This window comes from Coenobita brevimanus, chromosome 70 (assembly GCF_032717465.1).
Source record: "Coenobita brevimanus isolate Jiangsu-jjx chromosome 70, ASM3271746v2, whole genome shotgun sequence".
In the NCBI taxonomy this organism is placed as follows: domain Eukaryota; kingdom Metazoa; phylum Arthropoda; class Malacostraca; order Decapoda; family Coenobitidae; genus Coenobita; species Coenobita brevimanus.
The window spans coordinates 40,896,869-40,913,465 of record NC_137023.1 but is presented as its reverse complement, the minus strand read 5'-3'; the positions used below and the strand labels follow the sequence as shown (position 1 = coordinate 40,913,465).

At 42.6% G+C, this 16,597-nt stretch overlaps 1 protein-coding gene across 1 annotated transcript in view; it reads left to right on the top strand.

The window, feature by feature from the left end:
- Positions 1–16,365, top strand: part of DCTN4-p62 (dynactin subunit 4) — a 76,019-nt gene extending 59,654 nt beyond the window's left edge. The window contains exons 8-9 of the mRNA XM_080277514.1: positions 4,065–4,257; positions 15,095–16,365. Of these exons, the coding sequence (XP_080133640.1) occupies positions 4,065–4,257; positions 15,095–15,293 (392 nt within the window). The 3' untranslated portion in view covers positions 15,294–16,365. The remainder of the gene's footprint in view (positions 1–4,064; positions 4,258–15,094) is intronic.
- Positions 16,366–16,597: the final 232 nt, after the last annotated feature.

The window sequence follows — 16,597 nt, the reverse complement described above, 5'->3', positions numbered from 1 at the left end:
CTACAGGCACGACATGGCATGGGTGTACCATAGTTTTTTGGATTTTTCTCAAAAACTATGAGGCCTAGGATCACCGTTGTGTGCTCAAATGAAAGCCAGTTGAATTCTGCATAGGATGATAAAATAAAAACATGACAGTGGCAGCATGAAAAGTTTTTCACTAGAGCTCCCTGAATAAAAAAAAATCTGTTGTGTTGGAAATTGGCTTTACTTTTTCGCATTTTACTCGAACACCATACCTCATATCAAACTGGGACCTCCAGCATTTGAAAGCTAATAAAATTCTCTTTCCAATGATGGTATAACATGTAGAGATTGAGTAGTAAACATTCGACTTATGATGTTGGAAAGTGAAATGTATGCTCTTGACTGTTTATTCACACGGTCCTAACGTACGTATAGCATGTTTTTTTTAGTGCTTTTTTTGCTTATCGTGTAGACCAAACATTGACGAAAAGGAATATGTGGGTTTTGTGGCAAAATAAATATATTTGGGTGGTGAAAATAAGCCGAGAATACACATATTTGGAGCGCGCAGTGGGCGGGGTGGGTGGGGAGAAAAGCAGGAGCGTCATGTCCCACAAAACTTATTAACTTATCCGCGCGCGAAAGGTTTAAGTGGTAGGTGGGGGCGCTCATCATCCACTCACTTGATGTAATATTGCTCTCAGATGACTGCCTTTTCCTCTCTTCCTTCCTTCTTTCCTTCCTTCCTCTTCTGCCTTTCCTTCCTTCTTTCATTCCTCTTCCTTCTGTCTTTGGGTGGCTCTACATGGAGTGAGAGTCCAAATGGTTTCCTGTACACCAGGAAACCATTTACAATGCTGGGTGGTAACCATATAACCATTCTATGACGCCAGGTGGTTTAGTAGGCAATTAAGGTGCTCCAATCAGATTGAGCCTGAGTAGGTTAGTATCCTAGGGGTGGTTGGAGTTTATTGCACACATAATGCCACCCAGGGATGTGTGGGGCTGGTCACTCTCATCTTAAATGTCAGGACCAACTTTCCTAGCCCCAGGCTCTTACGCTCCTCATGGGGCAACACAGGATTAGATAATGTATGTATGTCAAGAGGCATCCAGTAAGCTGAGTATACAGTAATTGTGTGGCAGTAGTATGACTAAAATATAAAAGTATTGTCATTTTAAGAGTTCTTCAATGTGGATAATGAAGAAAGTATTGAATTGTGTACTGTATAGTCACTTCTCGTTTTACGTTGATTCGGTTTACGATATTTTGCTACAGGGATAATGGAAAAGTCCCACCCCAAGATACGATTTATGATAAATTTCCTGCTATAACGATTTTGCCATTGGGAAGCGCCAGGCACACGCAAGGTGACCATCGCTTGTCTCGGGCAAGATGGCGGCCCCGGCATGCAGGAATTGTTATGGTTCAGGTCCCGCCACCCCTTCAAAGCCCTGTCTTTTCAACTTGTTCATGTGTGCCCCCATGTTATTGTCACCTCTCAGCCAAACATTGTACTACAGTACAGTAATGCCTAACACTTCCTGAAAACTGACAAGCATAGGCATAGATGGAGACACTTTAGTACAGTTTGGTGCACTAGCCATCACTGCCTCCCGTATGCTACGTTCTGCCTTCTTTATTGTACGAACAGTTGACTCATTCACCCCAAACATACGGTTCCAAGACAATTCACTGTAAAGTCAATTCACCGTCAAAACATGGACGATTCCCCGTCAGGACAATTCGCATCCTGGACGATTCCCCTCCATTCTATCAATATTACTTATTATTGATTAGTTAATACTTTAATAACTAATTTTCTGGGGATTTTATAACTCATATAAGTAAAAAACTAGTGTACTGGATGTGCTAAATAAATTGGTCTGTAAATAAATGATGGGGAATCGTCCTGATGGCAAATTGTCGCCGACATTCCTTCCTTAAGTTTGTCCAACACTTTTTTTGTCAGCGACATCACTCTACAAGCCTGCTTTGGTGTGTTACCACATGCTTCACTAACACCACGCTTAGGCCCCATGTTGACAAACAAGGCAAGCAATCACTTGAAGGCAGAAAAATAAGCCACAAATAACAATTCGCCAGTCACGCACGGTTCAACTGTTGGATTCAAACTGACTGTGTGGTGCGTGGTAGACCGACCCCACACACACACACACACACACACACACACACACACACGTATGCGTGCTGGCAGCGGTTAGGCACTTTTATATTTTATTTATTTCTCATATATTAAAATTATTTATTTGAATACCATAATTTTATATTTTAATTATTGTACGAAAAATTCTTGGATAACCGAAATCGCATGAAAAAAGTTTGCGTGAATTAAGGGATTACTGTGGATTTGTGTGCCCAGTGGTAAGGAAGGTCAGTGCCAGTGTAGGCCCCAGTGCTATGGTTGGTGCAGGTATCGGTCCCAGTGCAAAGGTTGGTGCAGGTATGGGCCGGATTCCCCTCCCCCTAACCTGTTCCTGTCTGACTCAGAGGCTGACCACTAGTGCCTGTAAGCACAGACTGTCCCCCACCCTCGGTGGGGGGGATGAATTGGAGACGACTTAGACCAACACAGGAAGGAATGAAGGTGGGTTGTCATTTATGGTTCAGTCATGGTTAGGTGACTTTGGGAAGTTGAGTTGATGTAACCCCCCTTTTCTAATGGGTTTCAATGTACCGAGTTACGATAAAATCGGTATACGATAAGGTATGACCTGATGTAACCCCATCATAAAATAAGAAGTGACTGTATAGTATATACTGAAGTTAAGAGGTGGTGACGAGTGCCATCTATGAACCGTGGCATCACTTTTGCGTAAGGGCTTTTGCGGTTTCGGGCCACAAAGCATTTGCCCAAATGAGAGCTGTTTTTGAACAGCTACCATCACCACATCTACCATTTGTACCATCATCATCACAGCTACAATCAACAACACCACCACAACCACAGCTACTGCCATTATCATCATGATCATAGCTACCACCACTACCACCACCACCATCTGGAGAAACATTATGAACTGAATAGATTAGATATAGCCGTCAGTAACCCATTAATACAAGGCCTCTTTAAGCCTGAATATAAATCAGTGTAGTGTAGACCTCTCATTAAAAAGGGGTAGTGAAGATTTTATCTGTTCCCTCTAGTTCAAGTCTCACAAGCTGAATAAAAACAATGAGTACTGTAATATGAAAAATGAAGTAGGAATGTTGTATTAGTAGTTAAGATGTTGGTTTAGTGATGTTTTGTATCAGTGTATTTTGTAGTTCATTGTGTAAGAATATCAGTATGATTTTATTAAGGAATGATGTTACTTAGAGGTAAAAAAGAAGGATCTGGATGGTAACAGCTTAGCTGTAGAAGTGATATACTGATAGAAAATTTCAGAACAGTAGTGTAATATCTTGATGTTTTGCCAAGATGGGAAGTGGGTATGTAAAGAGATGTAGTATACAGTACTGTGTAATGATTTTGTGTAACTGTTTCCAGTGACAGGAAGGGTGATATCATGAGAATAAATGCAATGAAACAAAGAGTATAATGAAATAGATAAAAATAGTATCTGTCAGTCCCCTACTATCCCCTTTAACCATGTAACTGTGGGGATTTGAAAAGTGCAAGGATGTCAAGTACAGGGATATGTTAGTTGCCATAAGTTTGGGGAGTGCATGTACTCCTCCCTGAGCCACCTGCAATACACGTATGAGAGTACCAGTGTCCCACCTGTAATTTAAAGGTTAAGGTGAAGAAACCTGAGGTTAGGTTACTGGAGTTCAATACATGTAAGGGTAAGTGACCAACCTGCTTCCCATGGGGGTAATGCACACTTGGAGAAAACTCCATTTACTTGGGAGTTGAACAGTTGATAATAATCTCTTCACCTTTACTTAGCCTAAATTTACCATCTCTCCCTCTTGAATGCTGAACCGTAACAAGAAAGTAATACTTACATATGATGCTAGTCTTAAAGGACTGTGGACAGGATGTATTATTTTATCATTGAATTATGGGAGATAAGCTGTAAGAGGATGAAAATGGCCACCAAATTAGGGTAAACAAACTGAACTTTTTCAGAGGAGGGAAGCGAGGGCAGTCTGGTGGCCCCTGGAGGCCTGGTGCGTGTTGTTGACATCCCGCGAGAGAAGCCTGATGTAGAGCTGAGTGGGGATGTGGCGCTACCCCAAGGCACTCTGGTCCTGGCGGCCCGGGATGACACTGCAGAATATGATGACCACGATGCTGCCTCCACCTTCAAAGACGACCCACAGTTAGTATATGCAGTCAGTTTATTTTGTACATCATTCATCAGTATTCTCTTGTATGTTGATGCAAACTGTGTCTGTATTAAAGTTTATAGATTGCATATAAAAGAATGTTAAATGGAAAAATGCAAAGTAAATAACTATAGACTTTGAAGCCTCCTGTGCCACTTGAATATAGGCCAAAATATAAAACGATTTTCTATGTAGTGTGTAGATTATTACAGAATGGGGTACCGTCAGATAAATTTTACAGTCAGTAGTGCTGGTAGTAGTAGCAGTAGTTTTTTATTTTTTTTTTTTTTTTTTTTTTTTTTTTACCACTCAGGAAGGTAAAGTTGGGGGCATGCTCCATGAAGCACTTGGCTGTGGTACTTGTCTCCATATCTTTGGGCTTTGAGCCTGTGGTGGGTTTTTCTCTTGCCATCCTGGGATAGGAAGCCACTGCATCAAGCAGGTTACCAGTTACAGTATATGCAGGCAGACCCCGAGAAATGTTACCCCTAGATGCGCACCCCAGCATAGTGATGGGGGTAGAAATACCACCCTAACCTGGTGAACGATGGCAAAACCCCGATATAACATTGGGTATAACAGGGGTGTGCAAGGAACAGCATGGTGGAGTGATGAGGTGAAACGAGCTGTGGAACAAAAGAAGAAGGCATATAGAGAATGGCTAGCGAGTAGAGGTAGGGGAGAAGATGAGAGAGAGAAGAGACAGGTATATGTGAGCAGGAGAAGGGAGTTGAAGAGATTGGTGAAGAAGAGTAAGAAGAAAGTGGATGAGGAGTTTGAGAGGAATCTGACTGTGAAATGGAGGGAGAGTAAGAAATTGTTTTGGAAGGAGGTAAAGAAAGTAAGGCAGTGTGAAAGGGGTAATAGTAGGGGAGTGAAAGATAGGAATAATAGATTGTTGGTGGAGACGAGAGAGAAATTGAGGAGATGGAAGGAGCACTTTCAGGATTTGTTGAATGTAGAGAGTGAGAGCAGTGCAAGTATAAGTGGTTGGGGAATGGCTGGGAGAAGAAGAGATGAGAGGAGGGAGGAAGAGATCAGTAGGGCAGAAGTAGTGGAAGCAGTGAAGAAGATCAAGATGGGAAAGGCCTGTTGAATTGATGAAGTGTGTGGTGAAATGCTGAGGTATGGGGGTGAGATTGTTGTGGAGTGGATAAGGAAGTTGTGTAGATTGGCTTGGGAAGAGGGAAGGGTTCCAGAGGACTGGAAATCAGGTATAATCGTTCCTTTATACAAAGGAAAAGGGGAGAGAGAAGTATGTGGTAACCATTGGGGTATTTGCCTTCTTAGTGTGACTGGTAAAATATATGGTAGAATACTCATTGATAGGGTTAGACATATAACAGAGGAGCTAGTTGGAGAAGAACAAGGGGGATTTAGGAAGGGAAAAGGGTGTGTTGATCAGATATTTGTTCTAAGATGTTTAGTGGAGAAGTATCTAGAGAAGGGAAAGAAAGTGTATGCTGCCTTCATGGACTTGGAGAAAGCATATGTCAGAGTAGATAGGCAAAGTATGTGGAATGTTTTAAGAATATATGGAGTGGAGGGGAAATTGTTGAGTGCTGTGAAGAGTATGTACGAAGGAGCTAGAGCTACGGTGCGAGTGGATGGTGAGCTGAGTAAGTTCTTTGATCTCAATGTGGGGCTGAAACAGGGTTGTGTGATGTCTTCATGGCTGTTTAATATATACATGGATGGGGTTGTAAAGGAGGTGCAGGGTAGGTCAGTGGATGTGGGGGTGGCTCTAATGAATGAGGGTGAGATTTGGAAAATTCCGGTGTTATTGTTTCCTGATGATACAGTATTGTTGAGTGAAGATGAATGAGAGTTGCAAGGTTTGGTGAATGAATTTGGGACAGTGTGTAGGAAGAGGAATCTGAAAGTTAATGTCAACAAGAGTAAAGTTATGGTGTTTGAGAGGAATGAAGTCACAGAATGCACAGTAAGATGGATGGTGAGGATATGGAGAATGTGAGTTCATTCCAGTACTTGGGTAGTGTGATGAGTAAAGATGGAACTTTGGGGGATGAAGTGCTTGAAAGCGTACAGCAGGGAAGGAAGGTTGTTGGTTCACTGAAAGCAGTGATGAGAAATAGGGAGGTGAATATGGAAGTTAAGAAGTCACTGCATGATAGTATTGTGATCCCTACCTTGACATATGGAAGCGAGGCATGGACCTTTGTGTATTGATGGCATCACAGGAATGTAACGCTTGTCAATAACGACGGAAACCTAGCAGCATGTCCACACGTGATCATTGCATGTGACCATTGAAAAATCATATACTGGTGGCTCCCTACTTACAAACGGTCAGCTTATGGTTTTTCGACTTTACGAATGTAGAAACCGTACCTTGAAATTTGAATTCGATCCTCACCTGGGCTAGCGATAAGAGGTACAATGCAGCGGCAGCGAGCCAAGTCCCAGTCTGCCTGAGCAGTCGTTAGTGTAAACGGTCGATGCTCCGATGCTTTACAGTGTTGTTTGTTGCTAGCATTTTTTTAGGATAACCCCCTGTACCTGCGTTGTGTTTTTTGCATCCATAATGTCTCCAAAATGCCCATTTGTCTCTCCTGCTACTGATGAGAAGAAGAAGGGGAAGGCAATTACTCCTGAGATGAAAGTCAGTTGCCCAGCTTGAAAGTGGCAAGCCTATAGGTTCAGGGACAATTCCCCATCAGGAAGAATCCATGTCATTTATTTACATACCAATTTACCTAGCAAGTTCAGTATACTGGTTTTTGAGTTATATATTGTAAAAGTGATGATGGTTTATTGTTTTTATCATAAGTGTATAATGGGGCATCAAATGGTTGGTGTTAATGGAAAAAGTATAATATTGAAGCGTGAATCAGGCAATGTACAATAACTTTAACATCATTGTTTAACATTAGGTTACTTACGAGACATTAGCATTTCTTTAATTGTCTGATAACTTTAACCCGCCCCGTGCCAGTGCCTTTTTAAAATGGCGTTACGCAACTACGCGCTCAGTGCCAGTGCTGTTTCAAAATGTCATTTTTTTAAAAAATTCATGGAGAGCACAATTTTCAAACTAGGTGTGCAAAAATTGGTGAGGATGTACGTCAACTCTTCCACCACCTTGCCTCAGGTGCTCAGGCCTATACACCCACACGCTGAGTCATCGCCCTCGCACAGCCTCACTCTGCTTGTACCACTCATACTGTACAGTCATGTCTCACCACGGTCTCTCGGACAAGGAGATTCAGGAGCTCCTGAAGGTGCCCTACACTGGTGAAAGCGATGTTGACGACGACGTGCAAGATAAGGATTATGTGCAACCAGAAGATGAAAGTACTAGTAAGGAGGAAATACCCACACCAAGGAAATCAAGGTATATGGGGGTATGCTAGTACCTGAGGGATAAAGCCATCAGCACGTCATCGCCTAGCCCTACGTGATGAGGAGGAGGATTCAGAGAAGGAAGGTGAGGCTTCTAGTATTCCTGGGCGGCTGGGGAAGCCGAGGATTTCCCCATGTGGGGTTGGAAGTGTTAGGATGAAGAGAGGGAGATTTGGGAATACTCCACTGGCTGGGGATGCGTGCGAGTCATCTCGCCCGTGCTATCCCTCGCACCCACATGACCCATCCCGCCCTATCACCTCAGGACAAAGTGTTCCCCCATTCCCCGCACCCAGCACATCCACAGAAAGTGTTCCCCAATTCCCCACACCCAGCACATCTCATGAAGTGTTCCTCCTTTTGTTACATTTCCCAGCACATCGAGGGAAATTGTTCCCCTATCCCCCACACTTCCCAGCACCTCCAGTGAGACTTTTCCCTCCTTCCTCACACTTCCCCACGGCCCGTGGATGAGGGAGATGGTGATGGTGATGAGGAGGAACTGACGTGGGAGTGGGAGGATGGGAGTGACTTTGTTCCAGAAATATGCCTGTTCACATACGAGCATGTCGCTGGGTGTACTGTACCTGAACTAACCCCAACTTCAAGTAGGCTGGATTTCTTCAGAAATTTCTTTACTGTGGACTTTGTATTGAGAATTGTTGCCCTAACTAATGGCTTTGCTGCCTTTGAGCATGCAGGGGCAACACAGACGCCACATAGCTGGTTGTTTGAGGTGGACGTGAGCCTAAACGAGATGTATGTGTTCCTAGGCCTGGTACTTTTGATGGGGATTTTGAAAAAGAACCAGCTCCCCTCCTACTGGACTGTAGATCCACTAATGGAAACACCTATCTTTGGGAAAGTAATGGGGAGGAATCGATTCCAATACATCCTGAGCCGACTGGATTTCTTTGACCGACTTCTCCCTGCAAACGCAAACAACACGGACAGGATGAGGAGGATATGTGTGGTTTTCGATCACCTATGTGAGAAATTTCGTACCTCCTTTTCTTCCTACAGAGACCTCGTCATAAACGAGAGTCTTGTGCTATGGAGAGGTAATATTACCTTCAGGGAATATATCCCCAGCAAAAGGCACAGGTTTGGTTTCAAAATCTTCGTGATGTGCGACTGTAAGACTGGGTATGTGCAGGACATAGTCCTGTACACAGGTGTTCAGACGGACATTGTCAAAGATTGAACCTTGGGACTGTCTGGGGCTGTGGTGCAGACGATAATTGATGAATACTTTCATCTTGGGCACGTCCTGTATGTGGACAACTGGTACACAAGCCCCTTTCTGGCCAGGTTCCTTCACCTTCAGGAGACAGATCTGTGTGGCACTGAAAAAGAGCCGCAGGCACATGGTGAAGATGGGGAGGAAGCTGCAAAGGAGCCAAGTTGTATTTTACAAGGCCAATAACATCCTTGCAACAGCCTGGTATCACAACAGAGAAGTCTTCCTCCTCTCGTCTGTACGCAGGCCACTCGTACACCGCACCAACAGCATCGACTACAGGACAGAAGGGCAGCGCCACGTCTGGAAACCAGAACCTGCCCTGGCCTATAATGTGAATATGCGACAGGTAGATCAGTCGGACGCAATGATTTCCAGCGTGGATTGTGCTAGGCCTATAATGAAGTGGTACAAGAAACTATTCTTCCACCTCCTTGACATCACAGTCCTAAATGCTCACCTGCTCCACGCTCAAGTAACCGGCAAAAAGGAGACCTTTGAGGGCTATATTCGTGAGCTGATGCATGAAATACTGGGGGAATACTCAGAGGAAAGGACTGCCTCTCACCACCGCCACACTGCTGCAACACCTATCCACCTCACCAGTCACCACTTCTCCACAGTCATCCCTCCCACTGAGACTCGTCATAATCTGCAGCGAAGATGTCATGTGTGTGCAGATAGCACCGCAAGGCTACGTACTCAGCGGAAGGACTCTAGGTATATGTGTGCACAATGCAACCTTGGTCTGTGCATCTGTCCTTGCTTTGAGGAGTACCACACTCTTCAAAATTATTGAGTAAGACAGTGAAAGACTTTTGTAAATATTTTCTCATAAATGTAAGGACTGTATGTAGTGAAGTAATGTTGTTATCGTAAGTGTAAAACAATGTATTAACAGTGAGACACTCAGAAATACTCTTACAGTGTCTGTGTATACTGAAGGCATGTTGTGAGAGACTGACGAAGAGAGTGTATGTGAGTGAGGTGGAGGGGGGAAGAGGGAGGGGGAGGCCAAGGATGAGATGGAGGGATGGGGTGGAGAGGTATATGAGAGAGGGGGGTGTGAGTTGGGAGCAGGGCAGTGAAATGGCGGGGGACAGGGCGACGTGGAGGCGATTTGTTTGTGGCCACCCCAAACGGGATTGAGGCATCTGGCAATAGATAAATAGATAGATGTCGTAAATAATTTACCATAAGTGTAAGTGCAGTACATAGTGAAGTAAAGTTGTACATAAGTTACCGTGAATGTAAGATGAAGGATGCACAGTGAGAGTTACGTGACAGGTGACATGTGTTGCAGTACTAAGTGATTTATATGGGAAAAAAAGATGTTTTCTGTATGAAATCCAGTGAAAAAAATATATATATATGCGTATGATGTGAACTGAAAAGCGTAAAAAACATTCCTAGACCTTCCCAGAGTCACGTTGACCAGAATACCTGAGTTTACCTTCATAGAAAATGAGGTTTTCTCTCACCTTCGCTGCAGTTCTTCTGGGAAACCACACCTGAGGGGCGGACCGGGGACTTCCAGAAAACGCATTTATAGCCTCTGGTGAGTCTTTTAGTGGTCATATTCATTTTTTTTTTCACATCAAAATCTATAATTTTAGCCTAAAAAAAAAAACAATCGAAAATTGGCCGGCACTGGCATACCATTTTATGTCTGAGGTGTCTGGCACACGGCGGGTTAAGTGTCCAGTTGTTATACTGTACTGTACATTAAAATTATACGAATACCCAACAGAGGCGGTGGCTCAATCGGTAGAGAGGTGGCCTGCAGTCCTTACGGACCCAGGTTCGAATCCCGGCTGGGGCAGGGAACAGTTTAAGGATTTGAATTTCATTAAATCAGGCTTTACCGATCTACCAGAAGACCCGCCGACATGTCGTAAAAATACCCCCGCTAATACCAATACACCAGTCCTGTATGAGACAGCCCTAGCATGTATTCAATATGGACGGTGGGTGTTAGCGCCGAAGTGGTAACATGTAGAGGTGTATGGTATGTAGGAGGACTGCTGGGCCTTGATAGCAGGCTGTGAAGCCTATGCCCAGAGTCGGACACATAAAAGAAAAGAAAGGGAAAGGACATGTTATGTGTATGTAAAGATGTAAGTTTGAGATTCTCAACCTGCTGACAGGGCATTGTCCCGGGCCAGAACCTCCTAGTCTGCCTCATGCTTGCTATTGTAAGTGACTTACTCTACAGTGTTCTGCGTTGCCAGCATTTTTTTTGGATACCTCCCTGTAACTACGTTGTGTTTTGTGCATCCATCGTGTCTGTGAAATGCCCATCTGTCACTCCTGCTACTGGTGAGAAAAAGAAGAGGAAGGCTCTTGATATGAAAATATAACTGCTAAGCATGAAGGCAGCAAGCTTGTTATGGCCACCGCATGTAAACTTGGACTTTCGCAGTTGATGATCTCAGTACAGTATTCAATAAATAATATGAGATATTCAGCACTTTATTATTAAATAGGCTTTTTGTTAATGATTTTCCCCAACTGTAGGCTAATCTAAGTTTTCTAAGCACTTTTAAGTTTAGTTTGGCTAGGCTATGATGTTCAGTTGGTTAGGTGTATTAAATGCATTTTTTTTGTGTTAAAAAATTGGCTTACGAACAGTTTCTCAGAATGTAACACATTCATAAGTAGGAGACCACCTGCACAGTAAACTCCTGCTTATCCAGCACTGCATTATCTGACATAAAACACTCTCTGGAGTAGGTAGTGGCTGAAGTAAAATGTTATCCGGCAGTGAGCATAAAATCTTTGACATCCGGCATGAAGGCCTCTTTCTTCTGGCTAAAAGAACATTATTATCCAGCATGAGACAGTTCTTGTCATCAAACATCCAGCCATGGGGAAAAAAAAAAAAAAAAAGCATTAAAGAAAGAAATACACTAAAAGATTGGGTTATACTGTACTGTTTTATGAAAGTGGTGGAGTGTTAAGGGAGGGAGGGTTGGTGGTTGATGGGCCTTGCAGCTCACAGGGTGTTGGTGGTGAGTAGGTAGGAGAGATGCAGTGGTAGGGAGTAGAAGAGTTTTGATTGGCTAAGGCAGGGGAGGGAGAATTTTAATGCAGATTTTTCATTGTATGGCAGCAGGTTGGTAGATGTCCTATCACTCTCCATTGTATTCATTCACCACTATGGTTCCGATATACAAATGAGCCTGCATTACATTCTAAGTGCAGAGTCAATTAAATTGTGTTATTCAACAAGAAGAGTTGATGAAAATGTGTTTATTTTACTAAGCAAAATAATCATGCTGCAAAGGAATCGTAAACACAAAATATAAAGTCATTTAGACAACTGTTTCTTCCCAAGTGAAGTTTGTCCATGTACTATGTGATGACAATTTTGTTTTGTTCTGTGTGGTGGAGTCATCTGGTAGAATTTCGATAGATGAAAGTACAGTATGGTGTGCCTTGTGCAGAACAATAAAGTGAAGCATGCTTCATTTTATTGATGTTTTTTCTGTTTTTTGATGATTTGTTTATTTTGGGCATTATTGTACAGACACTTATATGGCAAATGCTCAGACGAAGTTGCATCCATTGTGCCACTTCTCCATGCCTTCCCCTGTGCTGCATGGGCATCTGGTAGCTCTCATGGCCAGAATGATACACTGCCATATTGCAGAACTTTTTCCTGTCAGAATTCTTTTATCCCCTGAACTGCATCTCTTTGGAACTCACTTCCTGAGAGTTGTTTCCCCCCAACCTTCAACCTATAGCTGTTCAAGTCCAGCTGTTACAGAATTTTTATGAATGTAGGACACTTGTAGAATGGTGTATGGATTACAGTAGGCTCGCACAGTGCGCGAGAGATTGGGCGGTCCACGACCTCGCGCCCTGGGAATTCGCGTACTGGGAATACATAATCTTATGGGAATAATTACATATGGGCGGTACCCCCTCATACCTGGACATTTTTTGGCCCTTAGAGACATAAAAAAGGTCAAATTTTTCAGACATTGTACTACAGATATAGCTGCAATAACAAAATTATGGGCAGTCACCTTAACAACAGTAGACAACAGGCCTGATGGATTTAAACAACAAGAGTTCTGAGGCACGGCAATGCACTTACAGTGCCCCAGCCACCACCCCGGCCGCACCATGCTTGTTTAACGGTTGCCAATGTTGTATTATTCCAGGCTTTGACGAAGAAATTTACGGCCTGTTGAATGTTACATTTCTTCCAGAATGCAGCAACAGTCATTATGGTGGGGGTTGCAGGTATGCCAGGTGAAGCAGGTGAGTCAGGTGGGGCCATGAAGGTGGAGAGGGAGGCAGCTGGTGAGTCAGGTGGGGCAGTGGAGGACGGCGGTGGGCGAGTCAGGGGAGGTGGTGAGGGGAGGATCCTCCCTCTCCTCCTCACTACTGCTCATATTTTCGGCAATTTCCTTCATCTCTTCTTGCTTGTTTGTTTCATTCCTCATCTTGTTATGGACGTATTGGCAGTATAACAACTTGGTGTCCACGAAATAAACATCATTATTATAGAAACTGGGTATCTATTCTAACTTACTGTTATTGCCGAAAACGTTATTATTGAAGCTGTTATTGGCAATATCTTATTGTAGAATCCTCTTGAGCACCTTCCCCATGAGCCTCTAGGTCACTATTGGCGCGTTGTGTGCGGAGGGAGTCGCGTACTGATGGAAAATCGCGTTTTTAAGCCACTCCTTGCTTCTACCTCGTGTTTTGTGGGGTAAACTCGCGCATTCAGGGTTTTTTGTTATGATTTTTGGTCACTCGTGCTCAATGCGATTCGCGCACTGGGCAAGCCTACTGTATTTATTTATTTTTTATTCATTTGTTTTTCCTTCCACTGTCCTGTTATTTAAAAAAAAAAAAAAAAGTATTCTCGAATAATGTCTTTACATCGTCACCATCATCATAATCATCATCATCATCACCACCATCATCATCACCATCACCACCATCATCATCACCATCACCTCCATCATCATCACTATCATCATCAACATGAAATATGTTTCTGTACAGAAAATTAGGGTTCAGTGTACTTCACTGTACATTACAGTATTTCAGTATTAGGAATATCTTTTAGTTGTTTTTCAACGATTTACAGTGTTTGGTGAGGGTTTTACAATGAGTGTATTTATCCAGTACTACTGGGTGAAAGGAAATGGCTCTCCAGGCTGTGGGGACTTTGATATTATCCCCATCATCAACATGAAATTGCTTCTGTACATATAATTACAGTGTACTTAACAGTACATTACAGTATTTTATTATTAGAAACATCTGTTAGCTGCATTTTGACATTTTAAAGCATTTTGTAGGGGTTAGACAGTGGATAAGTGTCATAGGGTTGGGGGTTAAGGGCACATAGGGGTGACTTTTGCATAATCTGGCATTTTGACAGTATCCAGCAGGCCTTTGGCTCTATTATGCTGGACAACTAAGAGTTTACTGCAAGCAATCTTCACAATCATTAACCTGAAACTGGGTATAAATTTTCAGTGATCATTATTGTGATCAATTGAATACCACATGATTGTATACTGGGTCATTACTACATAGTCATAGTATTCTCTTTAACAAACAGCCACGGATGGACCACCATGTCTGCTGTTGTTTGCTTTCCTTTGTTCTGCTTTGAGGAATAGTAGACAGGTTTTTGTAGAATATTGAATCATCATTGGAGAATAATCAGTTTTTGTACCATTGGTATCATTACCATTTTCATTTTCATCACTGTAATCATTATCATAATCATAAGTTGCTGTCCTAATTGATCATCATCATCAGTAGCAGCTTTACATAGTGGTAGTAGGATTTGTCTGTTCTGTAAGTTTGTTAATTCACAAAACTCTTACCATATTTTTTCAGGAGTTTTTCATGACTGAAAATCCTGAGTAAGTCAAAGAGAATCAGTATGTGAGGTCATTAGTGGAGTGCTGTATAACCAAAATTACATGTCCAAATATGAATTATAGCAGTTTTTGTTGTGAAGTTCCTGATGAATTAACTCCTGTTTTCACTCAGGGTTGTCTAGGATCACTGTAGCATTGCTTTGTGGTCAGAAATGAGTATTTTCATGCTTATAACTCCACAGCAATGATCCACAAGCAAGAATACTGGTATCATTTGAGGTTACTTCACTTAACAAGTACTGTTTTGCATTTTGCATCATGGGTAAGTTAAGAGTGCCTTTACTGATACACGTTGTATGTGATATGTAGAGTGGTGGCGTGGCGTCGTGCCAACAAGGTGGGAGTTAATCTGCTTGTGACACCACATCCTGGGGCAGAGCGAGTGCGTGTGGGACTGATGATGCGTTATGACTATACCAACACCGTCGCTACAGCAACAGAGGCTCGGATTGTCACACTCAATGTACCCATCATTATTGATGTGGGAGCAGTCTCGGAACAAGGATAGAAAGTTACTTGTATCTATATAGTTTGTAAAGGCCGTTGGACCTGTGTTGAGGAGTCCCAGTATATGCATAGTAATGTCCTTATTTAATGTTAAGCTGTTGAAGATCTAAGTTAAGCTAACAAAATTAAGAACATGAATGCCAAGTTAGAAAGAGTGTTTAATAATCTTATAACCTTACCGCTTCTCCAGCACACAGATTCTGAGTTTGAATTCTAAAGAATCACATAAATGCAGCACTTTGACTATTTGGTATTTATTGTTTCAATAGGTAGGCTGTGTATGATGATTGAGATTAATACTTGAGTTACTGTATGATATTACCAGGTGTCTTTATGTGGAAGCTGTACCAACAGACTTTGTTTTACTTGTGTATGTGTAGTGTGGCCTTTAATGCCATCCTTGCAGAGTAAAAGTGTCATATGGTAGATGAATGAAATAACTTAAAATATCCATACATATATACATACATACATCATCCAATCTTGTGTTGCCCCATGAGAAACATAGTAACCCAGGGCCAGGCAAGTTGGTCCTGACATTTAAGATTAGAGTGACCAGCCTCACTCATCCCTGAGTGGCATTAAGTGAGCAATAAACCCTAACCAGCTCTTGGGCATAAACCTGCACCAGCTCAATCCAATTGGAGCACCTTAATAACCCACTAAACCACCAGGCACCATAATTTGTTTATATGGGTTATAATGCACATAAACTGTACTAAAATTTCTTTTGCATGCATATCTGTCAATCTGTATACAGGAGATACAGTATATATATATATCTATCTATTTATCTATCTATCTATATATATATATATGCATGGAACTGAAAAAGTTGCTACATGTCAGTACTATGATACCATCTCTAACGTATGGTGGTGAAGCTTGGACCTTGTTAGGGGGACACAGAAGTCAAGAGTGAGAGCATTGGAAATGAGTTATTTGAGAGGAGTATGTGGAGTCATATGGAGAGACAGACTGACAAGTAAGGAAGTGAAGGAGTATTGTGGTGGCTCTGGATGTGATAGGAAGCGTTAGGAGAAACACATCGAGGTGGTTTGGCCATGTGGAGAGGATGGACAGTGAGAGACTGATTATGAGAGTGTATGTGAGTGAGGTGGAGGGGGAGAGAGGGAGGTGGAAGCCAAGGATGAGATGGAGGGATGAAGTGGAGAGGTATATGAGAGGGGGTGTGAGCTGGGAGCAGGGCAGTGATATGACAGGGGACAGGGCAACATGGAAATGGCTTGTTTGTAGCCACCCGTTACGAGATTAAGGTGCCTGGCAATATATATATATATATAT